Source organism: Microtus pennsylvanicus, chromosome 17 (genome assembly GCF_037038515.1).
Source record: "Microtus pennsylvanicus isolate mMicPen1 chromosome 17, mMicPen1.hap1, whole genome shotgun sequence".
NCBI classification, from domain to species: domain Eukaryota; kingdom Metazoa; phylum Chordata; class Mammalia; order Rodentia; family Cricetidae; genus Microtus; species Microtus pennsylvanicus.
In genome coordinates, this window is record NC_134595.1 from 46,404,222 (window position 1) to 46,426,575 (window position 22,354).

The 22,354-nt window shown below is 42.3% G+C and overlaps 1 protein-coding gene across 1 annotated transcript in view; it reads right to left on the minus strand.

Moving 5' to 3' along the window:
- Nucleotides 1-22,354, minus strand: part of Dner (delta/notch like EGF repeat containing) — a 280,000-nt gene that overhangs the window by 45,826 nt on the left and 211,820 nt on the right. Inside the window, exon 8 of the mRNA XM_075951627.1 lies at nt 14,575-14,799. Within this exon, the coding sequence (XP_075807742.1) occupies nt 14,575-14,799 (225 nt within the window). The remainder of the gene's footprint in view (nt 1-14,574; nt 14,800-22,354) is intronic.

The window sequence follows — 22,354 nt, forward strand, 5'->3', positions numbered from 1 at the left end:
GTAAGCCCAGGGTTTGAAAACTATGGCTTGATGAGGGAGAGTCTTTTGTTTTGTGTTCATTTTATTGGTTAAATAAAGAGACTGCCCTGGCCCTTTGATAGGACAGAAAATTAGGTAGGCGGAGTAGACAGAACAAAATGCTGCCGAGTCAGGCAGTCGCCATGATTCTCCCACTCCAGACAGATGCAGGTTAAGATCTTTCCTGGTAAACCAGCTCGTGGTGCTACACAGAATATTAGAAATGGGTTAGATCAATATGTAAGAGCTAGCGAATAAGAGGCTGGAACTAATGGGCGAGGCAGTGTTTAAAAAAAACAGTTTCCATGTAATTATTTCGGGGTATAAGCTAGCCATGCGGAGCTGGGCGGGAACGCAGCCCACCGCAGCTCCCACAACAATGGCTAATCCAATGAATTTTTTTTTAATAGAAGAGGCTGGAGAGATGGTTCTGTAGATAAGGGCATCTGCTATACAAGCATAGAGATCTGAGTTCAGTAAATAATTCCACTGTGGCAGCACACACTTGTGACATTGGCACAGTGGAGCAGGGGCAGAGACAGGAGGCTCACTGGGGCTTACTGGTCACCAGCCTAGCTCCATGCTCAGTGAGAAACCCTGTCTCATGGGAATAAAGCAGAGCATGATGAAGCAGAACCCCAGGAGAGAATGTAACTTTGTGCGTGCATGCATGTGTGCATGTGTGTGCGTGCATGTATGCACCACAGACAAGGTCTGTCTCTGAACCTGGAGCTTACTTGATCAGCTAGACTGGATGCTACGTGAGCTCCAGAGATCAGCCTGTCTTGCCCTTGCCTGCTTAGTCTACAGACACTTGTTGCTTACTGTTTCTGGCTCTTCACATGGGTTCTGAGGGTCTGAACTTGGGTCCTCAAGTATGAGCAGCCAGCACTTTCTCAACTGAGCCATCACTCCAGCCTTGCAATGTGAAGCCAATATTCTACACTGATCTCCATCTTACCATTCGGAAGTGTCTGCAATCATCAACTGAGCACTTACCACTTCCTCCTCTACTATAACAGGAGGCTAAGGCTGTAGCTGCAGTGTTCACAGTCATGCCAGGCATGTCTTGGATGGAAATCCACCAAGTCAGAACAGTGTTCCTGGATCCAAAATGCTCCCGACAGCTCACAGGTGCCTATGACATTCCAAGAGTCCTAGGTACCCCAGACACAAAGCTGCATAGCAAGGTTCTCCAAGCCCAGTAGCAAGTGAGTAGCGCCTGCTTTGGTGTCGGGCCCTGTGGTGGCTTAAATGAGAACGGCTCCCAAAGGCTCATGCAATGGAATGTTCGGTCCCGAGAAGGTATACTGTTTAGGAAGGATTGAGAGGTGTGGCCTTCTTGGAGGAGGTGTGTCATTAAGGGTGGGCTTTGAGGTTTCAAAAGCCCACACCAGGCCCAGTTTCTCTTTTCCTGTCTCCTGCAGGAAGATCATGATGTAAATTCTCAGTTACTGCTTCAGTGCCATGCCTGCCGCCACAGTCTCTGCCATGATAGTTGTATACTAACCCTCCAAAAAAGTAAGCAAGCCCCAATTAGATGCTCTGAGCTATAGTCTGCCTTGGTCATGGTGACTCTTCATGGCAGTAAAATAGTAACTAAGACAGGCCCCTTTGCATGTGTTGCTGAATCTTTATCAAAACCCAAAAGGAAGTATGTATCTCAGTCAGTAGAGAGCTTTGCCTAGCATTCAAGAAGCCCTGGATTCCATCCCCAGTACCACATGAACCAGGTACAGCAGTGTATACCAATAATCCCAGCACTGGGAGGCAGAAGCAGGAAGATGAAAAGTTCAAGGTCATTCTCACCTACACAGTGAGTTCAAGGCCAGGGTAGGCCTAATGAAACCACGTACCCAGAACAAAGCAACCATAAAAGGGCATAACTAGTTCCAACTTAAAAGCGAGAAGTTAAGGGTAAAGAAGTTGATTGTGACCACACGTTAAATCCTATGTGCTCTTCATGCTTCCTCATGTTGTCCCAAAATACATTGTCTAATGTGTCTACCTGCTAGGGCAGCCATAACAAAACACATTGTCTAGTGTGTCTACCTGCTAGGGCAGCCATAACAAAACAACACATACTAGATAGGTTAAATAACAGAAACTGAATTCTCACGGTTCTACAGAATGGAAGTCCAAGAACAAGGGCATCAGGTTGATCTGTCCTTAGCTGGCAGGTAGCCACTATTTGCTGTATCGTCACACGGCCTTGTCCCTGCCAACGAACACTGCTGGGGTATTCCACTATAGCTACTGGGTTACAACCTCACCCTTGGGACCCTTTTGAACTTTAATGACCTCTTTCCACGTCTGTTCATGTGTGTGCATGTTTGTATAGCATGCACATGTTTGCATATGTGTGCAAAGACTAGAGATCAACCTCAGATATCATCCCTCAGTGCCGTTAACCTTGGGTTTTTTTTGAGACAGTGTTGCCTAACTGGCCAGCGGCCTCCAGGGCTCTACCTGTCTCACTGCACTCTCCCCTGCTCCCTCCCACCCCACCCCAGCACTGTGTGAGCCATTGTGTAGGTTCTGAGCCCAAGCTCAGGTCCTTGTGTTTCCACAGCGAGTACTTCATACATGAGCTGTCCCCACAACTCCTTTCATCACCTCTTCAAAGGCCCTGTCTCCATAGATAATCACACTGGAGTCAAAGTTTCCAAACATGAATTTGGAAAGGGATACAATTCACCCATAAGATCCCATTTCAGGGCTTCTTCATTATGTCTCTGCAGTACTCTCCCCTTATCTCAAGTTTTGGTTTTTGCAGTCTCATTGACCTACAGTAAATTGTGGCCTGTAAACCTTACATGGGAAGTTACCGAAGTAAACCATCTAAGTAAGTCATAAACCACATGCCCTTCTCAGTACCATCTCTCTTTACCCCATGTGGGACATGAAACATCCCAGCGTACCCATACTGAACCCATAGTACACCCTGTCCTCTATGTCTGTAGGTTCCACAACCAGGGACTCAGCCTACCACAGTTAAATACTATTTGGAAGAACAGTTGTATTCGACTAAACATATACAGAATTATATTCTCCCTAAATCATACAGCAAAACAAGCATTTATGTACTATCTACATAACACTAGGAAGCATAAAACAAATAGAGATGGCTTAAATACACAAAAAGGAGTATGTAGATTATGTGCAAATACAATATTATTTTCTACAAGGGGCTTGAGCATCTCCAGATCTTGGATGTTATATTTGTGTGCTGGAACCATGTCCTGCAGACACCAAAGGGTGACCATTTAGAAAGAGTTTGGCACATGGTGTCAGGCCATCCACTGGGGACTCAGGAATAGATGCAAATATTAGTGTGGCAGGAAATGAGGCACTGTATTTATATTTTGGAGCCTATCACACTTCACTATTGGGCACTTTCCTGTGAATTGTAGGGTGTCAGGCACAGCCCTGACTCCTACGCACTGAATCTCAGCAGCATTCTTACTCCAGAGGTGATGACCCAACTGTTTCCAGTCATGGTCCAAAGGGCAGAAGTTCGTTTTGAGAGCAACCATCCTAGATTTGTTAAGGTAAGGATGATTTGAAGGGAGCGGGGACATGAAGGTTTCAGATTGTTGCAAAGGGAGAACAAGAAATTATCAGAGAAAAGGGGACTGAGCATCAGTGCCCAGGCTGCATCTGCCACTGAAATCTGATTATAATACCAGCCCTGGATGATGCTCCCCAGCAGTGCTGGTCCACAACAGGAGATGGACACTGGATTCATCTGGAACTAAGTTTATACCAACCAATGGGGTTATGGCAAGAGTAAGTCTAGCACCCCTACTGGTGGTTCTGAGGTACTGAGAAGTCTATTGCCTTTAGGCCACGAGCCTGGATATGATGAGAACTCTTGGTTATCAAGTTGACTGCATGAAGAGATGTCTCCAGGATGAGTGAGGCAAGTCTGTAGGAGGGCGTTACCAGAGAAGCTGGACAAGGAGAAAAACAAATGAAGGAAAAGGACAGGCCATGAACATGAATACAAAATCACCACACAGGCTGGGGTACATGTCGGGCTACAAGAAGGAGGCATGTCTTAGTTTCTGCTGCATTGTTGCGAAGAGACACCATGAACAAGGCGACACTTAGGAACGAAAGCGTTAATTGGAGGCTTGCTTACAGTTTTAGAAAGAGAGAGAGAGAGAGAGAGAGAGAGAGAGAGAGAGAGAGAGAATGCTCCCAAACACCTGCAGTTCTGGTCTGAAGTGGTGCTCGGTGCTCACCGGACTCACTCCACTGGGAAGCAAGACCTCCCACGGCCAGTTCTTTACCTTTCCCCTCTCACCCCCGCAGGCTCCACATCATTTAAACACCAGTGTAAGATGGCTGCCGCCCACACTGTTTACTCCCTAGTTCTTCTCCTTGCCTGGCCCATCATGTTGTCACCCCCTGAAAAATCCCAAACTCTGAGGCTCTGGTTGTAGCCAGATGGCTTTCACACATTGTGTGACAAATCCCAGCAACTCATCCATTACTGTCACCTTGGGGAAAGCAGGGGGCGATCCATGCTTCGTCCTGCCTCAAAGGAAGAAACCTGATGAGCTCACCTAAACCCAGTAGCCACAGGCTCAATGCAATCAGGCCAAGACTCGTTGTTTAGGCCCCAGCTCCACCTGGATTCAGAGCAAAGGCAGCTTGAAAGAACTTTTTTGTTTCTGTGTTTTTACTTTGCAGTTAAGCGGCAGTCAGTGAGACATGGGGAGGTTTCTTCAAGGATACTAAGTTTTCCCCTCTTTTCCATGTGAGCAGGTAAATGGAACATCTATGACTTAGATTCAAGTCTAGGCCAGTTCTCAGAAGATCAACTCCTCCACCTCACCCATGGTAGTTAAGAGCTAGGCATGAAGGATATAATCCTTCTCTGTTAATAAGAGGGTCTGGTCTGTGAGCTTTCAAGTGAAAATCACTTACGGCAGGGAGCCCTGGGGTACGGAGAGTTGTTGGGTGATGGCTTCCTTTACAGAGCAGAGCATTTCTTTAAACACTCGGGAGGAGATGGACCACTGAGGAGGCTGCCACAATGACCAGGGATCCCAACAAAGATGAGGGTGGTGCCGGGGCATTGCTGAGAGCTATGTAAAAGGTAAACCAGAAACACTTAGTGATGAGCAGACTGTGAGAAGGAGAGAGAGTGTGAGGGCCACCCCAGGCTCCTGCCTGGTCTTAGCTTGAACTTCCACAAGAATGTTCTGAGGGCTGTAAGAGGGTGCATTTACTGAGGCCAATTTCTGCTCTGCATACTTCCCAACACAGTCAAATCCATTAGTGGGAAGTGGCTGAAGAGAGTGAGGGAGCAGGAAGGCACGCAAAGCCCTTTCTAGAAGCTAAACTTAAGTTAACAAAAGGGACCGACAGTTTCTTTCGGAAAATTAGATGATCTGAGAAGAAAATAAATGAGTTTGTTTTCATGAGAGGGTGTGCTGAATTCTGATTCTGTTGCCAAATAGTGAAGTCGATGCTAACAAAGGAGGAAGCTGACATGCGCTTGACCCTGCCCATGAGGTTCTGACACAGCAGTGCACCTAGCCCAATGTCTACCATGCAGTAAGCACCTGATCCACTTGCTATGTGGTCATGTGGCCCAAAGAACAGATATTATCTAAACAGATACCCTAGGTGTCATGTTCCAGAAAAGAGTAGCAGGTTCACAAATACCATAAAAGCTCTGAGTATCTGAATGCTGAAAGATGCCATTGCTCTAAAACACCACATCACACAAGCAGCAAACACACACACACACACACACACACACACACACTCACACTCACACACAGCCTCACTTAAAAAGAAAAAAAAAACACCAGATAATACTAGCTCAGCATTCCATAGTGCCCGGCTGGTTGGCCCAGCTCACAAACCAGCAACTCAAAGGCCGGGACTTTTCTAATACGAGTCATGCTTTTACCTTTGACTTTTTCAAAGCCCACTTTTCTGCAGCCTCGTCACCTGAGAGTAACCTCCAGGATGGATCTGGTTTCCCACTGGGAAGTAGAATTTTGAATCACTGCTCAATACCCGAATGTACATTCTGCATTTTCTCTTTATAATGGTTCGTTTTATGCTCCTCAAGACACAGATTAGTAAATAAAGAAGATGCCTGGTCACACTGATGAATTAAATTTGCTAAGAAAATCCTAGGGCAGAGTAACCTGTGCATTCAAAAATGCAGAAGAATTCTCTTTTTCCATGTCTGGTTTGAGCAAATATGCATTTTCCAAAACTGACAATGGTTGTTTGGTCTTATATATTTAAGTGTACATGTTCAAATTTTATAATTATCCATAGCAGAAGTATGCTATTTATATAATATGAAGGATTTTATCATCCCCACTTTCTTGATATTATATAGCATGGCAAATTTAAGTGCTGCTTCATGTTACAAAGGAAATAATGATCACATTCTATGGCTAATTCCTGCTGAACTGCGAGACAATAGGAAATACCAAGAAAAGGCCTGACTTCATTATAGACTTTTTAAGAGATGGGATGAGGGGAACTCTCAAAGTCTATAAAGCAAAGGACAAGCCTTATTCAGACATAGGAAGCAGCCACCACACCAAGAGGGATCACTAATAAAGAAAATGCTTTTAAAAACAAGAATTATACTAGTCAAGCATCGGGGACATTTTTGTTTAAAACCCAGAAGTTTCTCTAGATTAAGTGTATAAATTATAAATCATATTTGAAGGAGAAATGCATTGGACTAGAACAAACCACCAGCAATCTATTTATAACAACAAGCAGAATTCTCCTTCCAAACACATGTAAGGACAAACAAAGAATCACGTCAGCCATGACATCGCTGATGACATGTGGGCGGCACAGCCGTGGTTACAAAGAGCATCAAAAGTCACGTGAGCTCTGCCATGCGCCTGCCACACAGAAGTGCTTGCTATGTACAGGCGATTCATCTTAAACTTGATCGTCCTCTTGAGAATTTTCTAGCAATCTGTTGACGTAAACATTGGCCTGAAAAGAATTCTCTTAAGATTGCATTCAGAACTAGGTTACAATCCCCCCTCCCTCTTTTTATTCTCTTATGACTTTTTCATGTCGCTTTTGGCCACTAGAGGGTGGATTCTACCTACGATCTAAACAGGATACATAGGGGGAGGGGGAGATCTTTAAAATTTAATCACAGAGGCACCATAAAAGGATGTCTTTTATGAAGACTATATGGTGCCAGAATATGAGGGTCAACCAATCAAATTGCATTTAAAGAAGAAATCCTATTCCCTTTAAGAACAAAACTAGATACTTAAATATTCCTTTGCTACCATTCATGACTGAATTCACCAATGTGTCCTTTGAATATAGGACATCTGCAATGAACATTACTCATCCTAAAGCCAACTATTCACCCACAGGCTCTAAAAAGATCCTTTTCAATAGAAATGCCTCTAAGTACTAATCCTGACGAGACAGTACTGCTCAAATGATTTGAAAGATGATTTTGATAAGGTTTGGCTTATGGTTTAGGCAAAGATGGGGGGAAACCCAAGAAGAAAAAGGTTTCCCATGCTAGATGTTTCTGGCTGTCCAGCTAAGAGGCTGGACCAACATAGAGAACAAATGATGGAGGCTGTAGTGCAAGGAACCAGTAGATGACATGTAGACACACACAATTTTATGTATATGCATAAGTATATATAATACATGTAAACAAATTGTGAAGGGTTAAGGCATTGGAGCATTTTTTTCAAAAGATTAATTGCTTTTCATTTATTTCACAGTTGATTAAATTTCATTTTAATAAACTGCCTTGTCAATGGATTGAGAGGACTTTATCCTAAAATCTGAAATCTGAAATGCTCCAAAAAATTGAAATATTCCCAGAGTCAGCATGATAGCACAAGTAAAAAATTTCTCACCTAACCTCATGATGCATTAGAGGCAAAGTGTAAATAATTATTACAAAATATTACATCAGATCATTTCTAGTTTCCTATAAAAGTATGGAAAAAAATTAAAAATTATTGTTTGGATAAACCCTCAAAATTTATCATTATGTGCCTCCAAATATTCCAAAATCAAAAAAGATCTTAAATCCAAATCACATTTAGTCCCAAGAATTTAAGGTGGTGCTACTCGGCCCATATATATACCTTGATGTGTCTCCACTTACTGCACTGTAGTAGAGGTTCTCGTGGCACAGTTCCTAGGCCAGCAAGCAACAGATTCCCCTGAGAACGTGTTATAACGCATGTCCTTAGGTCCTCCTGAGACTCAGAAACTCTCAGGGTGGGGCTCAGGCCTCTCCATGTACGACAGGCTGGCTTGCATGGTCCCCTCAGCACCACCTAGAATCAGCTGGACAGAAAGAGTCTCGGAATGATGTCTGCAGGGGTTAGCCTGTGTGCTTGTCTGTGAGGGATTATCTGATATAGGAAGACCCAACCGAGGGCGGCCCCAGTTCCTAGGCAGGGTGTTGCAAACTGTGTTCTGAGAATTTGTGCTTGTAATCGTTCAGCCAAAGTAAGAGTTGAAGAGGCCGAGATCACAACTAATGTGGGAGCAGGGTTCCACAATTGGCTTCCAAGAAGTCTAGCCTTTGGTCATGAACAGCCTGTAATATCGAGCCAATACAAATGAACAAGAGAGTTCCACTACCTCCACTTCCTGCCATCTGGGCTCTAGATACCTCGATTTCTTTAAGAGGAAACACGTCAGACATTTAGCACAGCATCTAGATGAAGCGAATTCTCAAGAGATGGAAGCAGTTCAAGACACAGTCAGCCCAGTTAAGGTCAATGCCCCACTTCACAGAGCAAGTCTGTATGGCTAATGACTCTCAATTTGATGGGCTCATCTGAAGGAGCTACAAAGACAGCTAGCACTCAGAAACTCCAGAGAAATTCTTCATTTTTCAGTCCTTATTATCCTCGAAGAATAAAGATGACCATTTAACCCTGTTTCTTATTCATTCTGAGGCAGCAGAGGCTCTGGGCCCTGAGCAGCTACATTCAATCTTTGTATCATCCCCCACATAGGGGAGTCAAGGGCAGAGAGATGACAGCCATGGGCCTCACTCCACAAAGAATGAAGAATCAGGAAGTACCTCCCTTACAAAGCTCTAGCCAGCCCCTGGCCCTTAACTCTTTATCGCCTCAATCGGAAAATATAATGTTCAAGATGCTGAGTAACCCTTAAATCTTTGGACAATTCAGTGTGCACATGTAATTGGTGAGGAAGTAACTGGCAACTGAGTTGACAATAGAAATGGAGCAAAGATAATATTCAGCATCTTATTGTTACATGGTTATTGCTACCTTGGGTTGTTTGGTTTTATTCCTGGAGCTTGAGCCTACATCCTCATATACACTAAGCAAGCGCCCTACCACTGAGCTATCTCTTCAGTCCCGCTTTGCCTTTTCATTTTGAGACAGGATCTCAGTTGTTCGCTCAGGCAAGCCTTGAACCTATGATCATCCTGTCTCAGCACCTCAAGTAGCAAGGATGATAAGCATGTATTAACAGGCCCAGGCTAATGTTTATCTTTTTATGTCTTAGACAAAATTCCGGTATGGTCTTGTTTCATTTTACTCTGCCATGGCATCTCAGCGATGTCTGACATCATCATGCTTATCTTGATGTCCAGCAGGAATCAATAGGACTCCATGCTGTGTGCACTAGGCCAGCTTCTAACAGCTCCAAGTTCTACCTAAAAGTGATAGACAAGATATCAGTGGCTCTTCTACTCTTCCCACATTCTCAATTCCATCTGCATTTCAAGGCAGATTAAAACTGTTTTTATTTGTGGGATTTTTTTTTTTTTTTTTTTTTTTTGCCCTGCAGAGAACAGGCTCTGAAGAACGAGGCAGGTTCCCATGAACAAAGAGGCGCATGATTAAGCAAGCCTTCCTTCATTTCTTCCTTTTGGGGACCAAATGATAAAAACAGGCAGCACATTTTGGAGGATGAAAGAGGAAGGAAGGATGTCACATGATTGGGACCTACACAATGCATACTGCTCATATGCAATCCATACCTCTCATGAACAAGGAGCTGGAACAGATCCCAGCATGTCAACACAAGTACTGTCTTTGTCCCAATAAACCAGAGGAAGTCCCTTGGCTAATAGCGATAAAAGTTGCCCACTGGACTTATCCCAGAATCTGAATGTATCCAGACACTCATTAGCAAGACAAATGACGTCCTATCCTTACAGGTGTGTTAATTTCATTGTTGCTGTTCAATTAGGATATGAATATCCTAACCATTAGGTCTCATCTTTATTCTGGTTACAGGTGGTCCTATATGGATACTGATGTGGTCAAGCCTGAAAACCACAGTAGGAAGCGACACCTGCTGGGTCTTACAAGCCACGTAGCAGAAAGGCAGCCTACAGGTGAGGCAAATGTAGAAAACAGAAACAAAACAGCAACTGAGTCCTATGATTTCTAAGGACAAGAGTAACAGGACTTTATTTGGAAGGAGCCTTATTTTATTTAGTTTGCTGTCTGGATGTCATTGGCTCAGGGGAGAAGAACTGGCTGGGAAATGTGGCCAACACCCTACCCAGGTCTAGGAGTCTAAATGACTGCCATTGAGATTACAGTCATGACAGACATTATTCTTAAAATTCTAGTTTGATACGTATTTTTGCACACAAGCTACTCTAATGGCTTACGCTTTCAGCTCTTTATGCTAGCTTCACTTGCGGGGGGGGAGGGAGGTGACAATCAAACAAGCACATGGGGAGTGCTCATTCAAGTGCATTGGGAAGCCAAACCCCTCAGAAGAAAGCTGAACCCAATTCCTTCCAGTCGGCCACTGCTGCTGATGCTGGTTATCTGCAGCACTGACTCTAAAATGCAGTCTAAAAGATGCCACCATTGTACCTAGTCATGAGATGTTGTGGCTCCACCTGCAATGACCACCGTGTGCCCTTGACACATTCACACCTAATACACACAGTATTTCTAAGACCTCGGTTCTCCAGCCTCTGGGAGATTTCAATTTGCAATTTAAAAAGAAAAAAAAAGTGGCCTGTCACTTAAAACTGTCACTGGGAGATGACATTTCAGCAATTACTCAGTGGTGACATTTTATTATTTAGTATTAAAGTGCCATCAGAAGCCCTGGGAGCCCTAAGCTAAAATTGAAGCTTGAACATAGAGCACCTGACAGATCTGATTCACAGCCATCAGAATAGCATGGTTGGTTTCTTTGTGTTTTTTTTTCAGATGAGAACTAATTGCCAATCTGGTATGATTTCAATCTGCTGCCATTTATGAGACAGGATCTGTTCGCTCTCTCTAAAGATGATCCAGCCCACCACTCTGCAGCCAGATACCCAATTTCACCCATTCTTATAAGACTCGACTATTATGCAAACGAGTGGTAAAGCAATTACATGCTCCAAAAAAATTAAGACGAGAAATTTCCCATTCACAGGCCTGTCATGTTCACTTTGTCACATGTAAATCCCAGCCAAGATGACTGAAGGCCCTTTTTCATTTCACATAAAGTCGCCCGATCACCTAAGAGAGCATTCCTCTGGAAGCAACTAGATGTCCCAAATTTGATGATCCCAGAACCCCTCTGGAGGCTACATAATGAATGAAGGTATTATGGGATAGAAGATGTGTGTTCTGTGGGGTTCAAGTCTACTTTGGGATGATTCTGGACCACAGGTGACTACCAATCTAAATGTTCCAGGTAGACACAGGTGAAACCCTACCAGAGAGCAGTAAAGCAAGTGAAATAGAAATGATGTCTCAGTTCACCTTGCCTCAAAAGATGCTACTGGAAACCCCATGAATGGTGAGAAAGGTTGAAAGGATAGCCCTTAAGACCACACAAACAGAGGAGCTGCATTGGATCCTCCCTCAAGCTTCCTACCCAAAGAGGAAACTGAGGCCCAGGGTGCTCTGTAAGTGTCTTATTCTGCAGTGAATAGACAGAGGCATGGCCTTCCTAGTGCTGCCAACTGCTCTCCCAGAGTAGAAAGAGAAACGCTGAGTGATATATGTTGTATGTTTCTGCTTAGGATAATATCTCTCTCTCTCTCTCTCTCTCTCTCTCTCTCTCTCTCTCTCTCTCTCTTTCTCTCTCTCTCTGTCTCTCTCTCTCTGTCTCTCTCACACACACACAGACACACATACACAGAAAGAGAGAAATTTATCTTCAAATAACTATAGTCCACTTAAAATTTTTTTAAGTACTATATACGCCAGAGACTTTCATATGTTTAAGACAGGAATTCAGAGAAGAAAATGAGGCTGTTTTCTGGTCTGCCCTGCTTGGGTCTTCTCTGTGAGGCTTGTAGGGAAAGAGGGTGCTCACAGGCAGGTGATAGAATATGGAGAAACTCCTAATAGCAATAGTTCACTTCCAGTTGCCATTGAAGGGGGATGACCCCATGTGCTGGGACATCTCCAGAGAACTTAGGCATGGTGAGTCCTAGTCGCGCCAGGTATGAGATCTGGTTCTGTCCAGTAAGATGGCACATTCTGCACACAGAATGCTGTCCTAGGGGTGTGTTCACCAAGTAGGAAATGGTACAGCTCTGCTCTGCCTCCTTCTGCGTGCAGCTCTGCAACATATGGGCTTGGGCTCTCGTGCCTGAAAGTCAGGTCCAACATGCTACCATGTCAACCAAGACTTCCCCAGAGAAGGATGATGAAGATTTAGAAAAGACAGAAACATCACATGGGGAAATGGGGTTATTTCACTTTGAGGTTTACAGGGAACCCCCAAATATTACTTTGATCATTAATTGTACCTGTCAGGTTACGTAGATGATGGCATCCTGATATTTTACCTACATATATGCCTAGAGGCATTTTCTCTTAGATGGTATTAAAATTTACGAAAGTAGTCTCTGAGTAGAGATGATCATGTACCGTGGCCAGGAATCATCCTGGCTCTTGGAGGTCCAAAGAGCAAAGATTCCAGTTCTTGCAGATAAAGGATTTTTAGCTTCAAAGCCCAACACAGACGTCGCACTGGTTTTGCAGCCTGCCAGCCTCCCCTACGGGTTTTGGATTTGCCAGTCCCCACAATTGCATGAGCCAGTTACTTAAAATAAACCTCAGTGTGTGTGTGTGTGTGTGTGTGTGTGTGTGTGTGTGTGTGTGTGTCCTGCTCCTCTGGAGAATCCTAGCAGTGTTACCAGGCAGATTAAACAGCCCCTCCTCTGTATTCTTGCAGAGCTCAGAAGAAAGAAGAATTTGGCAAAATATCAGCTGCTTAGAAAATCAGAGACTTAAGAGTCTATGTGCGAAAAGCTGTGGGTCACCTTTCAAAATCTTAGCTGTGTTTCCCTTAGTTGCACTGACTCTTTTAAATGATTTGTGAGTATGAGACACAACCTTTGAAAGCCAGGCACTGGGGCCTTAGCACCAGAAGCATTGGGGTTGGAATCTGGGCTCAGGCTCTCTAATGAATATGAAGCCACATGTAGAAAAAGAATCTCCAGGGGAATTTCAGGTGAGTTTAGCCCTGAAATGTCCATAGATGTGATACATCCAGCTAAGAACCTAGGAAGACTGTCATCCACTCAGCAATGGCTCGGAGGTACAGGTGTTGATTCAAAATCTATTTAAACACATATACACCAGTCTCTCACTCCTTGGGGCAGAATGTCATCTGTCACAATCATTAGTGTATCCCTTGTCACTGAAGGATGGGGAAACATCCCAAGCAGTGCATTGTTAGGTGACTCCATCTTTGTGCAAACATCACTGAGAGTGTTCTCACGCGTGCTAAGGTGGCTAAGATGTCCAGAGGCTAATCAACCCTATGGAGAAGCAGTGTATATGCGGGATGTTGTTATGAAACATCCCTGTGAGGTGTGTGACTGTGTCCCACTGTAAAGACGATGAGAGTGATTTTGTTTCTGGGGTACCAGAGAGCAGGCATCCCAGGACTGGAGCACAGTCATGGGTCAGCAAAAGTGGGTACCAGCTGGCCACACTGACTGGCCAGGGTCACATGTGAGGAGAAGTAACGTAAAGACCTAGCTCATGCAAAGACAGAGATATGGGTATGACGGAAACGAGAGAACGGGCTACCCACGCACTCTCTGCAGACACACTAGGAGGTTAGAGAGACATCAATGAGGACAAGTCATCACTCTGCCTTCCAGGTTTCCAAAATAGCACTGTCATGAATGCAAAGTATTTCTGGGAAATACATGATGAAGCTAGTGAAATGTTCCCAGAGGAAGCCAGGTGTGTGTGACATGCTACACACAAGTAGGAATGTTAATAGACAGCGGTGAAAGTAGACCGCATCCTGCTTTCCCTGACACGAGCATTGTGTTACAAGATTCAGTTGATTCTCAATTTCTCCATCTGCCTTCTTGCACTTTCTAATTTTCTCACAATGAATGTGAATGGGTGGAATGGGTAAAAACAAAGGCCTGTTGATAGCTCTACCAAGAGTAAGTCTGACGAGTAGGTGTGCACCAGACAACAGGAAGCCACTCCTGTGTATGTCACACTCTGTGGGTGACCTTCGGTCAGAGACAGAGATGAACTCATAAGCCGTCTAGGAAAAGCTTTGCTGTCTACATGGAGAACCAACCTGGATCACAGAGGCACTTGTAGCTGGTTCCCACGCTGCGGCAGGTGCCGTGAGCACACGGGCTGAGGGCACAGAAGTCAACGAGCTGGGCACATGTTGGCCCCGTGAAGCCTGGGCTGCAACTACAGGCGAAGTGCACACCGTCCATGTAGCAGGTGCCATTGTTCTGGCATGGAGACGACAGGCAGGGGTCGATCTTCTCTTCACATGCAGTGCCAAAGTATCCTGCAAGAAAGCATAGGAGGGCTTTAAAATGTTAAAGTAGGGCTGGAGACTAAGTCCTGAGTTCAATCCTCAGCCCTGCATGAACCAAACAAGTCCTATAATCCTAGCACTAGGGAGGTCAAGGCAGGAGTTTAATAAGAAGTTCAAGGTTAGCCTCAAGAATTTGGCAAGTTTGGGAACACATGGGATACTTGAGGCTTTGCCTCAAAGAATAAAAATAATAGAAGACTAAAACATTTTAGCACACCTTAACTAATTCAAATATGTCACAACCCAATAAGACCTATAAGATTGGTTATCATAGATTTGGTAGCCTTATATTAAAATATCTTGTTGAAACACAAAATATAAACACAAAAAAACTTGGACATACATCGTATGTGTGGTATATGTGTGCATGGTATGTGTAGGTATGTGTATATATGTGTGTGTGTGTGTGTGTGTGTGTGTATAACCTAAAATATGCCAAAAATAAATAGACAATGATTACCTAAAAGTATGATAAGATGTAACACTAAATGTCAAAGAGAAAAAAACATGTAAAATAGTAAATAATGAAGACATCTCCCACCCGTCCCTATCATTTGGCTTCTATTCAATTTCTTGAAAACATATAATACATTTAAGTGTATAATTTCTAGATTATAATTCATTCTTCCAGGATATACAAGTTAGTGTTTTTAATAAATATATTCAGATGTTCAACCCAAAGGATGTATGTGTGTGTGTGTGTATTAAAGGTTGAGTCTGGTGAAGGGTAGACACACATGATACTGTCTATTCTTACAGTGCAATTCCATTTGGAAATAGTTACTAAGCATCCACATAAGTCACAAGATGAGTGAGTCACCATGGAACGACACTGTAAGAATGAAGACAGGTTCAGAAGACCATACATCATATCATGCCACTTAGTAGAAACATCCAGAAAAAGAACAAATGAAAATATTAAGAGTAGATGTGGCTGCTGTGGCTGCAGGGTGGCAAGAGATTGAGGACAATGGACACTGGTGGTCGTGGGTTAAGGAAACGTTCAAAGATGATCCACGTGAATAGTTGCACACCTACATGGATTTACTAAAATTGATGAGTTGTGCAGTTTGGAAAAATGAATTATAATCTAGGAATTATACATGCAAGCATATTTTATGATATAATATTATGTAAAGCTGTTACACATTTCAATTTTAAATGAGATTATCAGATAAGTGATTTTGATTGTTTTCTGTACACAAAATTTGGCATTTCTCAGGCCAAAAATTATATATACATATAAGTCTGAACATCTCTTCAGTCACACAGACTTATATATTTAACAGTTATATGAACGTAAATGTCTTTTAATACTTCAAGACTAATTTAAAAATTTATTAAATATTTACATTTTAGAAAGAAAAGCTAAGTAATACTCGTGCGTACTTTTCCTTTGATATGTTGTTTTCTCATCTGTTTTAGTTTATATTTATAGTCACACATAATTCCTTAGTGATATTGACAACTTCCATAGCTATTGTTAAGAATATAGTCAATCTATAAAATAAACAAAAATAGCCACAGATTTAATTATCTGAAGCACAACTCATAAGTCAGCATAATGAGAAATAGAAAAAAATTAAATGATATTCAACATTTTATAAACTTCCTTTAGCTTTCATGTTTCAGAAACACAACCAAGAATGTTCTGATAACACTTGAATTCTCCAGAGTCCCCTAGAACGGAGTATTTTCTGTCCTTCATGTATTCCATTCCTTTGTGGTTAAAAAGAAGATTCTCGGGCACTCATTAGCACATGGCCACACTGTAAAGTATCCTTGTTTAGCAATTTATTTGCAAAAAATAAAACTACCTCAAACATCTTCATTTTAGAACACAATTAATTGTTGCTGTTTAATTGTGTCTGGAAAATGCACAATGGCCATTTGAAATATTAAAGATCCAATTTCGCCCCGTGTGCATCACTAATAAAGGAGTTCTTATTTTCTTAATCTGAAGAGATAGGTTTGGGAAGATAAATGACAAGCCAACTCACAAGCTGCCTTCAATCAAAGAGAGGCACAGGGTTTTATCTTTTAACTTAGGAAAATGAAAAGATGGGTCTCTTCCTCCAAACGACTGAAAAGCTAGAACTGCTGTGTCTTCCAGACACAAGGGAGCTGGTGAACAGAGGAACTCACAGAGACGGTGGCCATGCGCACAATACCTGCAAAGGTTCAAGCCAGAGACAATCCCAGCGGATTTTCAATTAAGGCACCAAAACATTCCTGAGCAGGTTAACCAAGAAAACTAGATATCCACACACAGAGGACTGACTCTGACCTCTCATCTCTTGCCTTACCAAAAATCAACTCAAAATGAAGACAAGGAGACCTGGGTTCAATGGCCACCTCTGCCCACCAATCTATTAGATTCAGGGCTAGCACTGAATCCCTCGGGCTTGCCTGGCATCGGGTGGAACGCAGATACTGATGATGTCTGCTGTTTGGATTTATTGTGGAGCTTGGATGCAAGCATTGCAACTCCCAAATGCTAACTACTGGACCACAAGCACCCACATTTGTATGTGACTGCCAGAGACCAAGTGCCTCGGTGCTGATTGCTAGGGAAAACACCAAAGTGGGTCCTGTAGTTAGGGTTGTCAGTCCAGCTGGGAGACGGGACACACTCAAAGCATTTAGAAACTAAAGGAAGAAGAGAAAGCTGTGCTAATTTTGAAAATCCTCTAGCTTTGACTAGCAAGCTGCATTTCCTTCCGTTGTGCAAGCCACTGTTATCTTCTTGCTAATATGACATCCTTCTGTAAGTGACTCACTCTTCCTCAGCTGCCCCAGAAATGACCTTCCTCAGAGAACATGAATAAGGTTTTCATGTGATGAAAAGCCAAAAAAAGAAAAAAGAAAAAAATGGATTTCCTTATGAGATATCTGACTTTGGACAAAGAATCTTATCGTTTTGGGCTCTGTTTCCTTACCTACAAAATGCCATGGACTCCAACTAGGTGAGACTAAGTATGGGCGTATAGTGGCCTGTGGCGCCCGATAAAAGTTGGATTCGACTTGCTTTAGATGTGAGTCTTTTACTTTGTGTGTATTCTCAGAGATTGTACACAGGGAAACTTTAGGATGTGAGTCTTTTACTTTGTATACATATATACTCAGAGACTGTACACAGGGAAACTGGAAGGAAGCTGTACTATTAGGCAATCTCTGCAACATCATCAAACTTCATATTTTCTCAGAGTCCCCCAGGACTGTATCCCTGAACACGACTGAGAGTGTCTTCTGGAATTAGGAGGTGGTCACACAGTTCTTTAAACACATGCAGCTACTGGGCCACCCTGTGAGGCAAAGTGGGTGAACTCTGGGGATAACAGCTGTGGGAAGTCATACAAGAATTGCTCAGAAAAAAAATCTCTTTGTAAGTTCAATAGGAGTCTCTTGCAAGCAGTTAGGATTTTACTATACCGATTTACTTTTATATAAGTGACTCTTATATAGAACTCATATAAACTTCATGAGTGCTATTATTTCTTGATTTCCTAGTGGGGAAGTAAACACAGGAAGATCAAGGACTTTGCCCAAAGGCACACAGTTAGAAAAGGCAGAGTCAAATTTGAACCCAGGATTCTCAAATTAAAATGTTTTAACATTCACACCAGCACATAGCAAAGAAGCCAGTAATGAGAAGAAATGGTGTCGGTTTGAACCCTCACTCACTGGCTGCTGCCTAATCTATTATCCATCTCCCAACTTCCTGCATTATACAACCTAAGTTCACATAGCTATAGGAAATAATAGCTACACTTCATAGTCTCTGCTACAGTAATATACCTGTCACTTCATTCTGGGTAGTGAGATATAAGTGAAAATAACCTGAGGTCACATATGAAAAACTTCCTAAAGAAAGAGTTGGCATGTTCCCTTTGCTTTCAGTACTTTATCCCTCTGACCTTCCTACCACTTAGACTACACACATATGACTGAATTCTTCCTAAATTCAGTCAAAATTATCAATCCATGGGCAAAATATTCGTTGAACAACAAAAGGATAAATTAAAATACATGGCAGCATCATAGTCAAACTACTAAAAATCAAAAATTAAGAGAAAATATTAAAAGGAGTCAAGGTCTAGTGAATTTTATTAATGGTTATATTAAATGTGAATGGACTATTATCTATAATAAAAGGCAGGGATTCTTAGATTGAACAAGAAACAGCAATTTCTTTTTTATTTTGTTTCTATTGAGCTATACATTTTCTTACACTTCCCCCTCTCCACTTCTACTCTCTCCCATGATCCCCCGACTCCTAATTTACTCAGAAAATTTTGTCTTTTTCACCTTCCTATGTAGATTCATACATATTTCTCTTAGTGTCCTCTTTGTTGTCTAGTTTATCTGGGGTTGTGGCCTGTAGACTATTTTTTCTTTGCTTTATGTCTAAAAGCCACCTATGAGTGAAAATATATTATGTTTGTCTTTCTGGGTCTGGGTTACCTCACTAAATATGTTTTTTTTCCGATCCATCCATTTGCCTGTAAATTTCAAGGTGTCATTATGTTTACCGCTGTGTAGTAGTCCATTGTGTAAGTGTACCACATTTTCTTTATCCATTCCTTAGTTGAGGGGTATCAAGGTTGTTTCCAGGTTGTGACTATTAAAAATAATGCTGCTATGAACATGGTTGAGCACACGTCTTTGTGGTATGATTGGGAGCCTTTGGGGTATACACCCAACAGCAGTACTGCTAGGTCTTGCATTAGATAGCTTTCTAATTTTCTGAGAATTGCCATACTGATTTCCAAAGTGGTTATACAAGTTTGCATTCTAACCAGCAATTCCCTTTATCCCACATCCTCTCCAGCCTAAGTTGTCATCAGTGTTTTTAATCTTGGCCATTCTGACAGGTGTAAGATGGAATCTCAGAATTGTTTTGATTTGCATTTCTCTAATGGCTAATAAAGTTGACCATCTCCTTAAGTGTCTTTCAGCCCTTTGAGATTCATCTGTTGACAGTTCTCTTTTTAGATCTGTACCCCATTTTTTCATTGGATTATTTGCCCTTTTGATGTCAAATTTCTTGTGTTCTTTGTATATTTTGGAGATCAATATTCTGTCCAATGTGGAGTTGGTGAAGATGTTTTCCCAATCTGTAGACTGCCATTTTGTCTTGTTGACCATGTCCTTTGCTTTATAGAAGTTTCTCAGATTTGGGGGATACCATTTATTAATTGTTGCTCTCAGTGTCTGTTCATCAAGGCATGGCAGTAGGAGGTAGTTAAATCCCATTGTATTACTCAGAAAGCAGAGAGGGATGTGTGCCAGTGCTCAACATGTTCTCTTTTTATTTAGATTGTGTTCTCAGTCCATATTCAGTGTGGTTCTTTCCTCATCACACTCCCTGTGGCATGTGTGCACCCACATGCCCAGAAAAAAATAAATAATTCTAAAAATTAAAGTTGTGGTTCTCTGTTAATCACCATCTACTATAAGAAGAAGCTTTTCTGATGGAGTTTGAGAAATGAACTAATCTATGGGTATAACAATAAGTCATTAGGAGTTGGTTTTATACTATCTTCCTTTAGCAGAGCAAAAATAACAGGTTCTCCCCAGGACCTAGAACCTGTCTAGACACAGGTTCTTGGCCCACATGATAATGCCAGGTATGAGTTGCATCTTGTGGAGAAAACCTTCTTAATTTCAATCAGGTATGGGTGCATCTTATGGAGCAAACCTTAATTTCAATCAGGTATGGACTACATCTTGTGGTCCTTTTTAATTCCCATCAGAAACTTACTGATTACTCCTCTGACATTTGTGCCACTATTGTACCAGTGTGCCTTTCTTTCCATGCTGGTCCTTATTTGTGGTAGGTTTACATCTGGATAAGATTAATAACAACCTTTCTCCCTCCAGTACTGCTCAGAGCTCCATCCAGAACTATGAAAGCCAGACAATAAGGGTGAAGCTAAAGCATCAATGTTAGCCTGATCTCTCCATGTTCTGTCATTTAAGTATATGCTGTCTTCAGCAATGGGGTCTTACCATTAAGTTCTGTGATAGCTACATCATAGGCCCTCCTCCCAAGGCTCAGGAATAATTGAGGGGAGGGGAGAGAGAAGGGTTCTATGGGCTAAAGGTGGTGAATGACTGTAACAGAACCACATGTGAACTATGATGGCTATGGTGGCATGCATAAGGCCGATACAGACGCAAGTCCGACAAAACTTCCTGCAGGGAAGGAAAAAGTGGTCACGAAATCCCACCCCTGACTGAGGAACTATTGGCAATTAACAGTTGCCAGGAGAAGGCAAATTCGTTTTCTTTCAGTTTATGGACCCAGGTAGAGCCACACACCCAAGATTGTACAGGCAGCACTAACGGGACTCAATGAGTGTGCAAAAGGAGAATATAAAACTGGATGTGTGTAGAATGGGGTAGACCTGGGGGGCATGTGGGGAAAGTAGAGACAATCAAAATATCATGTATGAAATTCTCCAAGAACTAATAAAAATTTTAGAGCGACAATTCTGAAATAACCAAAGATTAACAAAACTATGTGGGAACAAAAATAGGGAGTCCTGACCTGGAGGTGATGAGAAAACTGTGTTTGTATTTACAAGCCTCCTTAGAGAGAAAGAAATGAACAGCTGTTTGATAGTATCAACCAACAAGTACAAAGAGAATGGCCACAGCAGGACCTCTTGTGTTCAAGAGTTGGTTTCAAGTTGTTCAGGACACAGACATCAGGAAATGTTGGAAAGAAAACAGAATAGCTCCAGAGAAAAACTCAGTCCCTAACATGTGGAAGCAATGTCACCAGACAAGGGATTTCAAAGGACTGTTGCAAAAGAATAAAATGCAGGGAGGGGAAAGGATGGATTTAGGGGCTAAAATGAAAGGTAAACAAAACAGACTGGCAGGGGGTAAAAAACTACCAGGGAATAAAGGCTGATTTAAGAAACTAGAAACTGTAATTTATCGAGTTGACTCTGCCTTCTAATTTTATATTTGAACCAATATCAATATGAATGCCTGCAGAATATGCATTATGCAAATAAAAAGAAAATACCCTTGAGATACATACAGGAAAACTGAGTATTTAAGACCAAAAGAAATCATTTCTGGGAAATTTTAAACTGTAAGACAATGAAGTCATTCTGTGTACTGTCAGAAATACAAATAGCTTTGCAGTATTAATGAGAGTACATGAACTAAAGCAACACTAGCAATTGGGCTGATAGCATAAAAGGCAACTCACATGGACGAAGTGATGTGTCTGAGCCTGTGAAACATCTCGTTGTGCAGCCTTGGTGAGTGGTTCAGGCAACACCTGGGGGTCTAATTCTTCCCCTTTGTGAGCCCCACATCCAGCCATCAATCAGTGGGTCTTGTAGCTCCCATTGCCAAAACATCCTGAACTCCAGTACTTTGTCACTGCTCCCTGGCCACCACCCCAAAGTCACCACTATTACTTCTTTGACAAGTTTCCTCTGGTGAGACTCCCTCGTCTACCTTAACCCTACAACCAATTACCCGTGATTTGAGACTAGCTTTC